Genomic DNA, 16,068 nt, shown 5'->3' with positions numbered 1-16,068 from the left:
AAATTATGTGTAAAGTTTGTTGCAAAGTCGCAAAGTGGTGTCGTTCTTAAGTACTGGATTAATACATAGTGGGCAATTCGCTCGTTCTGAGTTATGTTGCTTCAAGACATATAAAAACATTTTAATCCCAGTGTTCGACTTATTATGTTAAACCTCCTACGTTACATTATACCTTTTAATGACTCAATTAAGTCAGCATTTTAAATGTTTAAATTTGGGTACTAATTATATGACGTATTAAAAAATCTAATGATGTTGCCACTGGAAACCATTACGTATGCAACGTGCAATTGTGACAGGCTGACTAGGTGGCCGGGTTTGGCTCCTCTCAAATAATTTCCATTCTTCAGTCTTTCACAGAGAATTAAAAAAAAAAATGATCTGCATGTTTACGAAATTACCGTCAAACTCGTTCTGAGTTACAAGTCCAGAAATCAGAGGCTGCTAATTAAGGTCTTAACAAACACCAACCCTGGCAGGAAACACGTCTGTTCTCCTTAACTGTCGATCGAGCTCTTACATTTACGAACCAGATGTTGCTAATTAAGTCTTAACTGATATCGACCGTGAAAAACAACATGTCTGTTCTCCGAGAATGCCGATCCAGTTCTGGTATCTCTCGCCTGACATCCAAGTTAAGCACGACCCGACGATCTGCGAAGTATTTCGTCTACCTGTTTATTAATTTGTTGATAGTTAACACTTTTGAAGTAATGCAATGATAGCCTGCTATCGAGGGATGCTTTTATATGAACAAGTAAATTCACAGTTTAGTTTCTCTAACAATAATAACATAAGTTTATCGTTTTGGCGCGCTACTTCCGAACACAGCAGCCAATCGCAATGAAGGAGGACAATTTAGGCCGTCTTTCTCATGATACGCGTACCGGTACCTCACACCACATTACGTCATCTTTCCACTGCTGCCTTCGCAATCGCTCTAAGAAGATGGCTGTAAAGCCAGAAATATGACAGTACGATATTGTCCTTAAGTTCGCAATCAGATGCGATAACGTCCACCGTTGTGAGTTGATGGGCCTTAACTAAACATCACACACCCAACGAACACCACTTTGTGTACGACTGTGCTACATGAAGTTGTAACCCCTAAACCGTAGCCACCAAGGTAATCATTGCAAGTTTTTACGTCTTAAGCTCACTTTTAGAGGTTACTTTTATCTGAAGTCGTTCCTGAATACGGTAATTTCCACAGAGCTGCCTGCTGAGCCTCGCGCTAGACAACACGGCCCGTCAGCGCTTCAGGTGTGCGCTCCTCAGTTCCTCTTCTCTAACAATTTTAAAGCGCATATTCGCTAAAAAAGATTCTCACGCATCTCATAGTCTCATTAGTCATCTTCATGATGAACTTCATATCATTTCCTTAATGAGCATATTTATTGTGATATTTCTAAATTTAGTAAGCTACTGAGCGAAATTCATATACCTGGCAATGAAAAATCGGGATCTCTATGACTGTGGATTTGGTGCGTATTAGATCACATACTGCGGCATATTGAACTACTTAAACTTGAGACAAGATCTACACCCACCGGCTGTCTCGAGATAATGGATTGAATGTAGGGCACGCACTTTCGATCGTGTGTGCAAATTACATAGTGGAAGTTAGGTGTTCATAGCATCCCCCGCATCTCATAAACTGCTCTAAATATCAAAACTAATTTTAGGCTAATAATAGCAAGCAAAGCGGAAACTTTTGCCAGATAGCTAACATGCCAAACGTTCACATCCACATCGATATTCGAGTGACTGCAGACCTTTTCAATGATACAATGTAATCGATATCTGGTGAAATGAGCATTAGCACTGGTTTTTGACAATATCGATGAAGGAATCACACTTATTTTTATGCCGTGATTAAGCTTCCACAAGCTACTACCGTTACATGTGCTCAATTGTTTGATTAATAGTAGACTGTTTCAAGATTCTGTCGCAATTGCAACTGCATTAGCATGTAAATGAGGCAAAATTATTTTAACATCGATGCACTTTCGGAAATGAAGTTAATTTTAATATGAAAAGAAGAGGAAGAATGGTGTAGAAAACAGGCGAACATAAATCGCTTCCTCTGTTACAATTCCAGCGCAATCGTGTACCCATTGTGTCTTAATAATAAATGGTTGGCTTGTCGAATTATTTTCCATACTGGCATAATTTGTTAATACGTTCGCTTGCAGTGTCGCTAGCTGAAGCCGCGAAATACGCATTTGTGTGAAGGTTTCAGCTGTGAAACTAAATCTTCCCCCTTCGTGCTTTCCCATGCACAAGAAATCCCTCGCCCCCCACCCCTCCCCGACCCCACGATACCTTTGTCGCATCCCCTGCCGCGCTGTCTCAGCAGCTAGAGGAAGTCTGACGTTGCACGCACTCTTCCAGATGTCTCCACACTGGTCACTCGATTCCCACAAGTTACTGGCCGGACGTTTGCTGGAGCAGAGCTGCCACCTGATAACGTACCTGACACATTACATCGGGCTAAGATCAGACGAATTTGTTTACCAAGACATTGTTGTTCTTGTTGTTGCCTTCAGACCGAAGACTGGTTCGATGCACCTCTCTATGCTACTTTATCCTGTGCGATCCTCTTCATCTCCGAATGTATGCAAATTATACAGTGCAACCTACGTCCTTCTGAATCTGCTTAGTTTATTTGTCTCTTGGTCTCCCTCTACGATTCCCCCCCCCCCCCCCCCAATCCTCCACCAAACTTCCCTCCAATACTAAATTGGTAATCCCTTGATGTCTCAGAATGTCTCTTGTCAACCGGTCCCTCCTTTTGGTTAAGTTGTCTCCCCAATTCTATCCAGTACCTCCTCACTCGTTACCTGATGGACCCATCTAATCTTCACCATACTTCTTTAACACCACATTTCAAAAGCTTCTACTCTCTTTTTGTCTAAACTATCTTTTGTACACTTTTCACTTTCAAACATAGCAAAACTCCATACAAATACCTTCAGAAAAAACTACCTAACACTTAAACCAATGTTCGATGTTAACGAATTTATCTCCTTCAGAAGAACTTTTCTTGCTGGTTCTAGTCTACAGTTTATGTCCTCTCTAGTTTGGCTATCATCAGTTATTTTTCTGTCCTGATAGCAAAACTCACCTACTTCTTTAAGTGTCTCGTTTACTAGTCTGATTGCCTTCGCATCCCTTAATAAAATTCGATTACGTTCCATTATTCTTGTTTTACTTTTGTTAAGGTTCATCTTATATTTTACTTTCAAGACACTGTCCAAGAGATTAACGTGAATTACCTATCGTTTTCCTCAGACTACTGTAGTATGATTCTGACCTAATTATTTTAACTATCGTCGTCCTCAAACCACCGTACTACATGTCTAGCCATGTGACACGTACAGTTACCCTCTTGGAAGATGACATCGCCGTTAGGGAAGATGGACTTTGGATGTCAGCAGGGTCTGTTCAAGCTGATGGAGACTCTGTAACGGTGTGCGACGTGTGCACTTAGAGTGGTATGGGGCCCATGATATGTCTAGATATGGCTCTTGACAGATGACACGTACGTAAGCATTCTGTCTTATCACCTGCACCCATTCATGTCCTTTGTGGTTCAAATGGCTCTGAGCACTATGCGACTTCTGAGGTCATCAGTCGCCTAGAACTTATAACTACTTAAACCTAACTAACCTAAGGACATCACACATATCCACGCCCGTGGCAGGATTCGAACCTGCGACCGCGGTCGCTCGGTTACAGACTGTCGTTAGGGAAGACGTCGACCACAAAGGGATGCATTGGTCCGCAGTAGTGTTCTTGTAGTCTTCAGCTGTCATGGTGCTTTCTATTACTACCACATGACCACTATTCCCCACAGCATTATAATGCTCGCAGTTGCCTCCGTCTGTGGCGCAGAGTATGTTTGCAGCAGCCGTTCACCTGCATGAGGGCATGGCTCAAATGGCACGGGGCACAATGGGACTTAACACCTGAGGTCATCAGTCCCATAGAGCTTAGAACTACTTAAACCTAACTAACCTAAGGACATCACACACATCCATGCCCGAAGCAGGATTCGAACCTGCGACCGTAGCGGTCGCGCGGTTCCAGACTGTAGCGCCTAGAACCGCTCGTCCACCCCGGCCGGCGGATGAGGGCATGGCCAGACACAATCATCGACCTGCTGTAACAAGGAACGTCATTCGTACGATAAGACGACACATTTCCAGTGATCCACGGATAAGTCTCGATGTTGCTGTGCCTATATCGTTGGATGAAACTAGGAGCTCGTATGAGTCATCTGCTGCTGAGTCCCATGTTCAAGAATGTGCACGAACGGTGTGCTCCAAAAGACTTGAGCCTGCACACGCGTTGTACTCTGGCGTCAGATTTGGCTCAGAACGTCTGTTATACAGAGTCATAAAGCCACCAACCACTTACATCATCGAGGGGCATCCAGCCTTACAGTGGGCTGTGATCATAAAGTTTCGTCTCATCAGTTTATTTATAGATTGTTTGGTCTAAACATCTATCATAGTTCTTCTGCATCCTCCCGCCCAGACACGTACAATTAGAATTCCTCTTTCACTTTGACAATAGCGTATGTGTAGCTAGCTTACTGAAATATGTAAATTTTTCAACTTGTTTTACTCGCCCTTTGGGCATTTTTAATCACTGATGTCACTATGTCTCTGGTAGTTACTGTCACAAATTTCAGTTTGGGTGTATTCAAGTAGGTCAGTTGTAATTGCCGACATTATATCGACACTGGACAACACAAATAAACAATCACTTTTTTGAAACTTTGTAATTGCCTTCCATTCCAAACCAGAAGCCTGAAATTTGGTTCTAAGGTGCGTACAACGTTCCTCTGTAATGGTGCAAATGCATGGCTCTCTGCAGCGTCACCCTCTGGCTCGGCGACGCTACAAACAGTAAGGCGTCAACACGTGCGAAAACAAGGCCACAGCTGAGAAGTTCATGTGAGGTGTAAGGTGCCGTCTTGACGTCACACTGGCACCAAAGTTCACCACAATGCTGCTCAACACCACAGTGGTCGTGGCAGACGATGGGAATTTCGTCATAGCCCCTCTTACCTACATGTCACACTTTTTTTGACGGCAACGCGATGAAGTCACAATCGCGAAATTACGTGGTTTCTCAATGATGGCCACGGAAAGAATTTTGGGTACATTACCGCTAAGAATCGACTCGAAAACGCCTAAGGGGCCCTCCCCCCCTCCCCCCTCCAGGCTATTCACCCCTGCTCTAAGGACATCACGCTGGTGCAGCCCCATTCAACATGATCTTCCCAGTCTGGAGCCTAGCGCAACCATAAGTTCTCCTTTGGCATACAGCATGGAACCACTAGCAACAGTTCAAAAACCATTCGACGAAATTTGAACATTGTCCGAAGCAGCAAAAGGTGCTTATACTTTTTCAGCTCGGCTTATTTACTATTTCCTTTGATGTGATGCCCGGGAATTACAACTACGGACAACTTAAATTGGAAGGAACAGACAGAAAATGTTGTGGGAAGGCTAACCAAAGACTTCATTTTATTGGCAGGCCACTTAGAAAATGTAACAGATCTACGAAGGAGACGCCTACGCTACGCTTGTCCGTCTTCTTTTAGAATACTGCTGTGCCGTGTGGGATCCTTACCAGACAGGACTGACGGAGTACATCGAAAAAGTTCAAAGAAGGGCAGCACGTTTTGTATTATCGTGAAATATGGGAGAGAGTGTCACTGAAATGATACAAGATTTGGGCTGGACTTCATTAAAAGAATGACATTTTTCGTTGCGACGGAATCTTCTCACGAAATTCCAATCACCAACTTTATCCTCCGAATGGGAAAATATGTTGCTGTCGCCGACCTGCGTAGGGAGAAACGATCATCATGATGAAATAATGGAAATCAGAGCTCGTACGAAAGATATAGGTGTTCGTTCTTTCCGCGCTATACGAGATTGGAATAATAGAGAACTGTGGAGGTGATGCGATGAACCCTCTACCAGGCACTTAAATGTGATTTGCAGAGTATCCATGTTGATGTAGATGTAGATGCAACATTGAATCATGGGTGAATAAGGATTGCTCTAAGACGATTCACTTCGGTGACACCCTTAGTGAAGTTTGCCCACCTTTGCAAATAGCACTTTAAAAATGTACCTGTAGAGAGACACCTAGGCACCTGCAGGCAGACTACGTTGTTGCTCTAGTTCCTGCTAGTAGGCATGTGACATTGGAGCTGTGTCCAGGGACTAGCTGCCTGCAGCAGTCTCTGTCTCTGACACGATTTCTCTCTGTAAAGGTGGACGGGTGTCACCGAGGATGTTACCAAAGTGGGGTACTTCAGAAGGAATCTTTACTGTTTTATTCGTACATCTTCCAATGTCGAACTGTGTCCTCCGTGAATCCGCCAAAAGAGGGCGCGATAAAGGAGGAATTATAGAGCCAGAGATCCCTTTGCTGCTTCGGATCACGTTCATTCGTCGAATGGTTCGGAAAGACCCCTAGTGGTCCCACCCGGTACAACAAAGCGAAGTATGTGGTCAACCAGCATCCAAAGGGGCGAGATCTAGTTCAGCGGGGTTGCAGGACCACAATGTCCTCAGAGATAAGAGGCCTGTCAGCCGTGTCAAATGTTGTCAAAAGTGTTAAGGTCTTCGTGGTCACTTGCTGACAAACTGCCTGTTGGCTCCTGTCTCGGTTTCAAAATGGTTCAAATGGCTCTGAGCACTATGCGACTTAACTTCTGAGGTCATCAGTCGCGTAGAACAGAACTAATTAAACCTAACTAACCTAAGGACCACACACATCCATGCCCGAGGCAGGATTCGAACCTGCGACCGTAGCGGTCGCTCGGTTCCAGACTGTAGCGCCTAGAACCGCACGGCCAATCCGGCCGGCCTGTCTCGGTTTCTTCAGCCGACGTTCGATCGTTTTTCTGACGTTTCTCCAGAGCTCGCGGCCGCAGACTATATGTACCCGGCGCGCCAACATACAAGGGCTTCTCCCCGATCATTTCCGGTATGTTTCTCTCCGTGCTACGTGCAACAGTCGTTTGCTGCATTACGGGAAGCCAGGTTTTCTTATTTCTTGTTGGAGCTATCCTCTTTCTAAAACAGAAATGCACAAGTGGGTTAGTATGGTTTTTTACCTACATGAAGCTGCTACTTAACTTGAAGAGAGTCCACTTTCGTGGTACAGACTCCTCGGTATTGTGGACAATATCGGTAATCTTGATATTACAAACTTTATTCTCTCTGCCAGTCTCGCTATAGGTACTAATCTGTTCGCTCTGCACTGTCGAAACCTGTGACCCGCTCTGCGAATGAATGACAGTCACCAAATTGGAAGAGTGAGTGAGTTCAGCCCTCCAGTCAGCGGAGGAGATCTAAATACTTGCTCTGAGAGGGAGTTGGCGGCGTGTTTCTTGCGAGTGTGTTTCTGGCCTCTCTCGTGATAGGCGCATTTCACCCATTGCCTACTACCGATCTTCGCCCTGCATCTTTGCCGGCTGGTGTGCTGCCGACTGCTTACACCAGCACACTATAGAAATACAGAAACACGGGAGTAGCTTCAACAACAAAGAGAAAGCTTCAAGGTAAACGGATCCTGAAGTCCCGTGCTGCAGCGAACGACCGTTGCAGGTAGCAAGAAGAGAAACGCATCAAAAATGACCGTGGAGAAGCCCTTAGATGTTGGCTTGCCAGGTACATATAGATTGCGGCCCCGAGCTCGGCTCCATTCGATCACCAGCAATGGAGGCTGAAACTTTGACGATGCCAGCCACTCGTGCTGGCGAAACGTCACAAAAATTATTGGACGAACGTGTGCCAGAGAGAGAGAGAAGCCAACAAGTAATGCACTGTGAACTGTAGTTTTCGACCGTGAAATGTATGGGATCCAACGTCCTAAGGGAAGCGATGGTTTCATTGACGCCGTGTACCACCCCATGGAGGATTTTCGTGCTAATTCTGAGAGGCAGTGTGTCTGAAATGTTTTCCCCATCCACCCGTAAGAAAACCGTGCGATTTCAACGCTGGACGTTGCGGTAGTGACTCCATCGCAGAGTCGTCAACAACAGAGGTGAAATGTCGGTGAGAGAAGGTGTGACGTTCTTTCCATCGTGTGACACATCAACGGTAGCGATGGGCAGAACTGAGGTGATATTTGACGCCGGGTTTACACGTCACAAGAATTTCTGAGCTCTGTTTTTGGCGCATGTGTCGACACCTTAAGTGTGAAGTGTCACCGAATTGTAGGGTGACATCACAGGGCACTACGGTTTTGCACCGTTACCGAGAAAATTTGTAGGCGCGTTTGACCCGAATTGCAAGCTTCTGCGTCGCCGTGGGAGACAATTACGTGATTTAGAAGACGTGACGCTTTAATTGTGTTGTGCAATGTTGTATATTCCCGTCATGAGGTCCCTCATAAAACGACACCTGCTCTCGTGTGTTGTAATTCTCAACGTACTACGAAATACTGGTGGAATGAATCTCTAAGTGATTTGATCTCGAGACATGTAATCTATCAGCCACAAACTGTACCAAATGCCGCCAATTGTTTCCTGATTATTGTCGGCTTCACGGAGGTTGCAGGTTGGCTGTGGCAGCCTAGTGCATAACAGGACAAGTGTCGCTGCCAGCCAGCTCTAGCCCTAACTCTGACCTCGGCGCGCGCCTCTTCTGTCGCAGGCTGCGGGGGCGGCGGCGAGGGCGGCGGAGGCGGCGGGGGCTGCCGGGGGCCGAGCGACGGCCAGGGCGCGGGGAGTGGCGCTGCGGAGGTGAGTCGCCTCTTCCTCTCTCTCTCTCTCTCTCTCTCTGCTTGTCCTTGCCCTTTGCCATCTTCGTGCCACATCTTCAGCTTCACTTTTCGAATATTACACGTCTTCATTGCAGTACAAGCGTTTCTTTGCACACTTGTTGCATTTTCGCAAGTTTCAGGAGGGAGCTTTGTTAACGACTTGTTAAGTGTCTGAAATTTTACTAACCTAGTGGAATATTTTGGAAAAAACGACATATTGTCAATGGAGTGAGTAATTATTTTGTAAAAATTTTATGTTTATTTGTAGACGCAGTCACATTCTTATGACACAGTCATAACCGGTTTCGGCCATACAACGACCATCTTCATATTCTATAACAATACAGAAGAAAATTTATTTTAAAACCTTTGTTGCGTTGTCAACGCATGAACCTGTGTTCAGTGAATGCCGCCTTTAGGTTTTAAAATAAATTTCCTTTTGTGTTGTTTTATAATCTGAAGATGGTCATTGTATGGCCGTAACCGGTTATGAATGTGTGATAAGAATGTAGCGGCGTCTACAAATAAACAAAAAAAAAATTACTAGTGTAATATTATTATGTAATTTGGAATGCCTTGAAATTAACGAAAAGTCCAATGATGCAACGGTAGATAGGTTAATTGGTAACGGCGTGTGGACTGTTTGCTGCTAATGAGACATTTTACTCCGGAAAGCCCAGGTGCGACTTCTTCCCTACCGCTTTAGGACAGTGACGCATGAATGCAGTAGGTGAGAGGACGTAAAACTGAAACAAGTATCAATTTATTTTCCGGCTGTTTCGCGCTTATAGTGTAGGACACTTTACCTAAAGCACCTGTATTGTGCTTGGAGGTTAAATACATCAGCCTGAATACCTATAATCGGATAACGAATCGAGCTCCTGGACTGAGTGTGATTTCAGAAATGTGGGCAACACTGCAACGAATAAAACTCTTTCTTTGCGACCAGCGAGCAAGTAGTTCTGTACAGAAACTCTAAGAACTAGAATGAAAAACAAGTATTGGATATCAGTCAGCTTGATAGCGAAAATAAACATATTCTTGAGCATCAGACTGAAGGATTTACTTCGTCATGAAGAGATAGGCTGCTAGATTTAAAAACAAAATTTAATAAAGATGAGAAAATGACCAAGCTGTTGCAACAACCCAACACCTTCTGGGATTGTATCCTCGAAGAAGCTTTAGAGATTCGACTGCATGACGCGCTAATAAATGAAGACAGTGGATTTCAGCTAAGCAAGGCCTGAGACCCAGTCTTCAGCTTGACCATGGCACAGGGACAGTCCACGCGGAGATCCGCTTCCGTCAAGACGACTATAAAGGACGAAGAGCATTGTGGCCACAAGAGTGGAGATCCGTTCCGCGACATTACTAGAGGCCGTGGATCGACGACAGACGCCGTGCTCCCTCCCCCCCCCTCCCCCCCCCCTTCCCCAACGCACCAGTCCTGCTCCGGAGGCTCTGACTGGTGATGGCAGGAGGAGGTGGAGAGGGGGGGGGGGGGGACGAGGATGTAAAGGCGGCAACTAACAGATTTGTAATTGTGTTCCCTCTTGCCTGCCACTTGAACTTCCACCGTTGGAGGGTGGATGGGACTTCACGTCCCATCGCCACACTTTCAACGTGTACACCGATGATGTCATTGCAGTGATACTCTACGATATAAAAATTTTACTCTGACACCCAGAAAGTAAGACCGCAACCTACCACAAAATAAATAAATAAATAAAAATGACACCACTTAGTCATCGGGAACGTCTGAAGATGGCAACAATTCGGGTTGCTGATATATCCCGTCTTTTAGACGACGCCACCCGGCTGAATATCGGAGAAATATTTTGTTGACGCCCATCAAATGATCAATGTAATAAAATAAGAGAAACCAGAGTTCGAACAGAAAGATGTACGTGTTCTTTCGTCCCATTTGCTGTTCGAGAGTGGAATGGTAGGTTGTTGGTGATTGGATGAACCCTTTGCCAGGCATATAACTGTGAACTGAAGAGCAGACATGTACATGTACATGTAGATGTACGGATTATGGAGACTGATATTGTGTATGTAGTCAATTGCAGGAACTGTTTCACAGCAGAGCTTACGAAAAGTGACACAGAAAATTAGGTAATACACGAAAACGTATGTAATGTAAACAGTTGGATTGCGTATATTTACACACGTATGGTGAACAATGACGATGTAATGAGGGATGTTGCAATCTCAATAAGTGAACAGGGGATTTTGGGCGTAACTGTTGACGAATGTTGCTCTGGGACGTTATGAAAACTGTAAGCTAACACTGTTGGTTAGTGAATTGTAGTTCATTAAAAAAAAAAAAAGTGCAAGGACGCCCTCCAAAATAAAATGCCAACGGGGTACTTAAGATAACTATATGAGACACGAATTAAAAATTATTTTGATTTATTCCAATAAAATGTTTGACAAAGAAATGACAACTTGTGCAACATTAATAATATTACAACAAAATCATGGACAAAACAAATGGCAACCTGTAGCAGCATTAACATAATAGGACACTGCCATGCGTAACATAAGGGGGAGTGGGAAAGAGACTGATAAGCGTAAAAGTGATTTAATTACAATCGCGAAATGCGCAGTGATGGTCTGGATGTTACTTGGAAACAGGTAATGCTACAGAAGGGAATACGTCTCACATGTGATTGGAGTTGAAAGAAAACTGCTGAGTGGTGATAAAATACCAGCCTTCAGAGTGAACCTGGAAGTAACTGCATTACCACAAAATGACATCAAAGTCCCCAGACATCGTCTCGCAGCTGTGGACACCATAGTACTGCTGCTAGAGGGTGAAGCGGGTGTAGAATCAGTCTTCGGTGGAACCAATGACCGACGTCAGTGGCCAAGTGCTGATTATCCCACAGTTTTACTAAATCCTCAGCATACCAGCTCAGACGGAGCGACAGGCTGGCAGAGTCGATGGTGTAGGAATGAAGGCTGGTGGGAGAGACCCTCAAAGAGTTTTGACCAATCGAAAAGGAACCTCTCATGTTGCCGCTCTGTCTGAATTTTGGTCAGCGCGACCCCGGATCTTCCGACCACCGACCGATAAAACTGCTCGTTATAAAACACCCCGTGGTCTAAGACAGCCGGCATGGTAGTTCAAATGGCTCTGAGCACTATGGGACTTAACTTCTGGGGTAAGGATTCGAACCTGCGACCGTAGCGGTAGCGCGGTTCCAGACTGTAGCGCCTAGAACCGCTCGGCCACTTCGGCCGGCCGGCACGGTAGCTCGGCGCGTTCGGTCAGAGGGTTAGCTGCCCTCTGTAATGAAAAAAAAACTGAGTGAATAGACCAACGATGAACTTGAACGGATGTCAACGGGCGTCCGCCCCGAATAAGTGCAACGAACAAAATGAGATTAAAAAAAATAAAGAAGAAGGATGGCGTCTTTGACTCATAATCAAAACGTATTCGGTCCCAGATTCGAATCTCGCCGCTGCTTAAATTCTGATAATCAGCATTGGCGGCCGAAGACTTCCGGCATAAGAAGTCAGCCTCATTCTGCCAACGGCCTGGTCAAAGAGGGCGGAGGAGCGGATAGACATTCAAGGCACTCTCTTGTCCTACGGGTGGGAAATTGCCCCTAAAGGCGGAAGAATCAGCAGTGATCAACACTAGGATCCAGAAAGCAATGGAAACCACTGCATTAAAGACGCGTAACGTGTATCCACAGGACTAGTGGCCTGTAAGAGAAGAAGTATCATGATGCTCTCTCCATTGGCAAAAGATTCCGAAATAGTCCGCCATTCGGATCTCCGGTAGGGGAACTGCCAAGGGGGAGGTAACCATGAGAAAAAGATTGAATAATCAAAAGAAGGATTACGTTCTACGAGTGATAGCGTGGAATGTCGGTAGAAAATGGTTCAAATGGCTCTGAGCACTGTGGGACTTAACATCTGAGGTCATCAATTCCCCAGAACGTAGAACTACTTAAACCTAACTAACCTAAGGACATCACACATATCAATGCCCGAGGCAAGAGTCGAAACTGCGACCGTAGAGGTCGCGCAGTTCCAGACTGAAGCGCCTGGAACCGCTCGGCCACACTGGCGGGCAGTATGTCGGAAGCTTGAACGTGGTAGGGAAACTACAAAATCTGAAAAGGGAATGCGAAGGTTCAATCTCGATATAGTAGGGGTCAGTGAAGTGAAGTCGAAAGAAGACAAGCATTTCTGGCCAGATCAGTTTAGGGTAATATCAACAGCAGCAGAAAATGGCGTAACAGGAGTGAGATTCACTAGAATAGGAAGGTAGGGCAGAGAGTGTGTTTCTGTGAACAGTTCAGTGACAGGGTCGTTCTTATCAGAATCGACAGCAAACCAGCACTGACAACGACAGTCTAGGTTTACATGCCAAGGTTGCAAGCTGAAAATGAAGAGACACTGAAAGTGTATGAGGAAATTGAAAGGGCAATGCATTATGTAAAGGGGGATGAAAATCTGACAATGGGTGACTGGAATGCAGTTGTAGTGGAAGAAGTAGAAGAAAAGATTACAAGAGAATATGGGCTTGGGACAAGGAATGAGAGAGGAGAAAGACTAATTGAGCTCTGTAACAAGTTTCCGTTAGTAAAAGCGAATACCCTCATGAAGAATCACAAGAGGAGGAGGTATACTTGGAAAAGGCTAGGTGATACGGGGAGATTTCAGTCAGGTTACATCATGGTCAGACAGAGGTTCCAAAATCAGATACTGAACTGTAAGGCTTAACCAAGAGGCAGAGACAGACTCAGATCACAACATAGTAGTAATGAAGAGTAGGCTGAAGTTTAAGACATCACTCAGGAAGAATCGATACGCAAAGAAGTGGTATACGGAAGTACTAAGGAATGACGAGATACGCTTGAAGTTCTCTAAGGCTGTAGATACAGCACTAAGGAATGGCTCAGCAGGCAGTAAAGTTGAAGAGGAAAAGGGCAATAGCAGGGTTTGGGAAGAAAAACATAGAAGGTAAGTGCAAAGAAATCATGGGTAACAGAAGAAATATTTAATTGATCGATGAAAGGAGGAATTACATAAATGTTCCGGGAGACTCAGGGATACAGAAATACAAGTCGCTGAGGAATGAAATAAATAGGAAGTGCAGGGAAGCTAAGACGAAATGGTAGCAGAAAAAATGTGAAGACATCAAAAAAAGAATATTGTCGGAAAGACAGACTCAGCATACATGAAAGTCAAAACAACCTTCGATGACATTAAAAGCAAGGATGATAACATTAATAATGCAACTGGAATTCCACTGTTACATGCAGAGGAGAGAGCGCATAGGTGGAAAGAATGCATTGAAAGCCCCAATGAAGGGGAAGGTTCGTCTGATGTGATAGAAGAACAAACGGGAGTCGATTTAGGCGAGATAGGGGGTCCAGTATTAGAATCAGAATTTATTTATAAATCAGGTCAAATACGGCAGACGGGGTAGATAACATTCCATCAGTATTTCTTAAATCGTTGGAGGAAGTGGCAACAAAACGACTATTCATGTAGGTGTGTAGAATGTATGAGTCTGGCGACATACCATCTGACTTTCGGAAAAGCATGAACCACATAATTCCGAAGACGGTAAGAGCTGACAAGTGCAACAATTATCGCACAATCAGCTTAACAGCTCATGCATCCAAGTTGCTTAAAAAATGTTCAAATGTGTGTGAATTCGTAAGGGAATTCACTAAACTTACACACAGCTTAAACTAACTTAGACTAACTTATGCTAGGAATAACACACACACCCATGCCCGAGGGAGGACTCGAACCTTCGGTAAGAGATGCTGCGCAATCCGTGACATGGCGCCTCAAACCACGCGGCAAGTTGCTTACAAGAATAATATACAAAAGAATGTAAAAGAAAATAGAGGATGCGCTAGATGACGATCAGTTTAGCTTTAGGAAAAGTAAAGGCACGAGAGAGGCAATTCTGACGTTGTGGTTAGTAATGGAAGCAAGACTGAAGAAAAATCAAGACACCTCATAGGATTTCTCGATTTGGAAAAAGCGTTCGACAATGTATAATAGTGCTTGATATTCGAAATTCTGAAAAAAGTGGGGGTAAGCTGTAGGGAGAGACGGGTTATATACACTCCTGGAAATGGAAAAAAGAACACATTGACACCGGTGTGTCAGACCCACCATACTTGCTCCGGACACTGCGAGAGGGCTGTACAAGCAATGATCACACGCACGGCACAGCGGACACACCAGGAACCGCGGTGTTGGCCGTCGAATGGCGCTAGCTAGGCAGCATTTGTGCACCGCCGCCGGCAGTGCCAGCCAGTTTGCCGTGGCATACGGAGCTCCATCACAGTCTTTAACACTGGTAGCATGCCGCGACAGCGTGGACGTGAACCGTATGTGCAGCTGACGGACTTTGAGCGAGGGCGTATAGTGGGCATGCGGGAGGCCGGGTGGACGTACCGCCGAATTGCTCAACACGTGGGGCGTGAGGTCTCCACAGTACATCGATGTTGTCGCCAGTGGTCGGCGGAAGGTGCACGTGCCCGTCGACCTGGGACCGGACCGCAGCGACGCACGGATGCACGCCAAGACAGTAGCATCCTACGCAGTGCCGTAGGGGACCGCACCGCCACTTCCCAGCAAATTAGGGACACTGTTGCTCCTGGGGTATCGGCGAGGACCATTCGCAACCGTCTCCATGAAGCTGGGCTATGGTCCCACACACCGTTAGGCCGTCTTCCGCTCACGCCCCAACATCGTGCAGCCCGCCTCCAGTGGTGTCGCGACAGGCGTCAATGGAGGGACGAATGGAGACGTGTCGTCTTCAGCGATGAGAGTCGCTTCTGCCTTGGTGCCAATGATGGTCGTATGCGTGTTTGGCGCCGTGCAGGTGAGCGCCACAATCAGGACTGCATACGACCGAGGCACACAGGGTCAACACCCGGCATCATGGTGTGGGGAGCGATCTCCTACACTGGCCGTACACCTCTGGTGATCGTCGAGGGGACACTGAATAGTGCACGGTACATCCAAACCGTCATCGAACCCATCGTTCTACCATTCCTAGACCGGCAAGGGAACTTGCTGTTCCAACAGGACAATGCCCGTCCGCATGTATCCCGTGGCACCCAACGTGCTCTAGAAGGTGTAAGTCAACTACCTTGGCCAGCAAGATCTCCGGATCTGTCCCCCATTGAGCATGTTTGGGACTGGATGAAGCGTCGTCTCACGCGGTCTGCACATCCAGCACGAACGCTGGTCCAACTGAGGCGCCAGGTGGAAATGGCA

The 16,068-nt window shown here is 45.7% G+C and overlaps 1 protein-coding gene across 1 annotated transcript in view; it reads left to right on the top strand.

The window, feature by feature from the left end:
* Positions 1-16,068, top strand: part of LOC126267611 (uncharacterized) — a 523,505-nt gene that overhangs the window by 406,857 nt on the left and 100,580 nt on the right. Inside the window, exon 4 of the mRNA XM_049972912.1 lies at positions 8,691-8,779. Within this exon, the coding sequence (XP_049828869.1) occupies positions 8,691-8,779 (89 nt within the window). The remainder of the gene's footprint in view (positions 1-8,690; positions 8,780-16,068) is intronic.

Source organism: Schistocerca gregaria, chromosome 4 (genome assembly GCF_023897955.1).
Source record: "Schistocerca gregaria isolate iqSchGreg1 chromosome 4, iqSchGreg1.2, whole genome shotgun sequence".
Lineage (NCBI taxonomy): Eukaryota > Metazoa > Arthropoda > Insecta > Orthoptera > Acrididae > Schistocerca > Schistocerca gregaria.
Note: the sequence above shows the minus strand (reverse complement) of the source record. Positions and strands in the feature narration are given on the sequence as shown.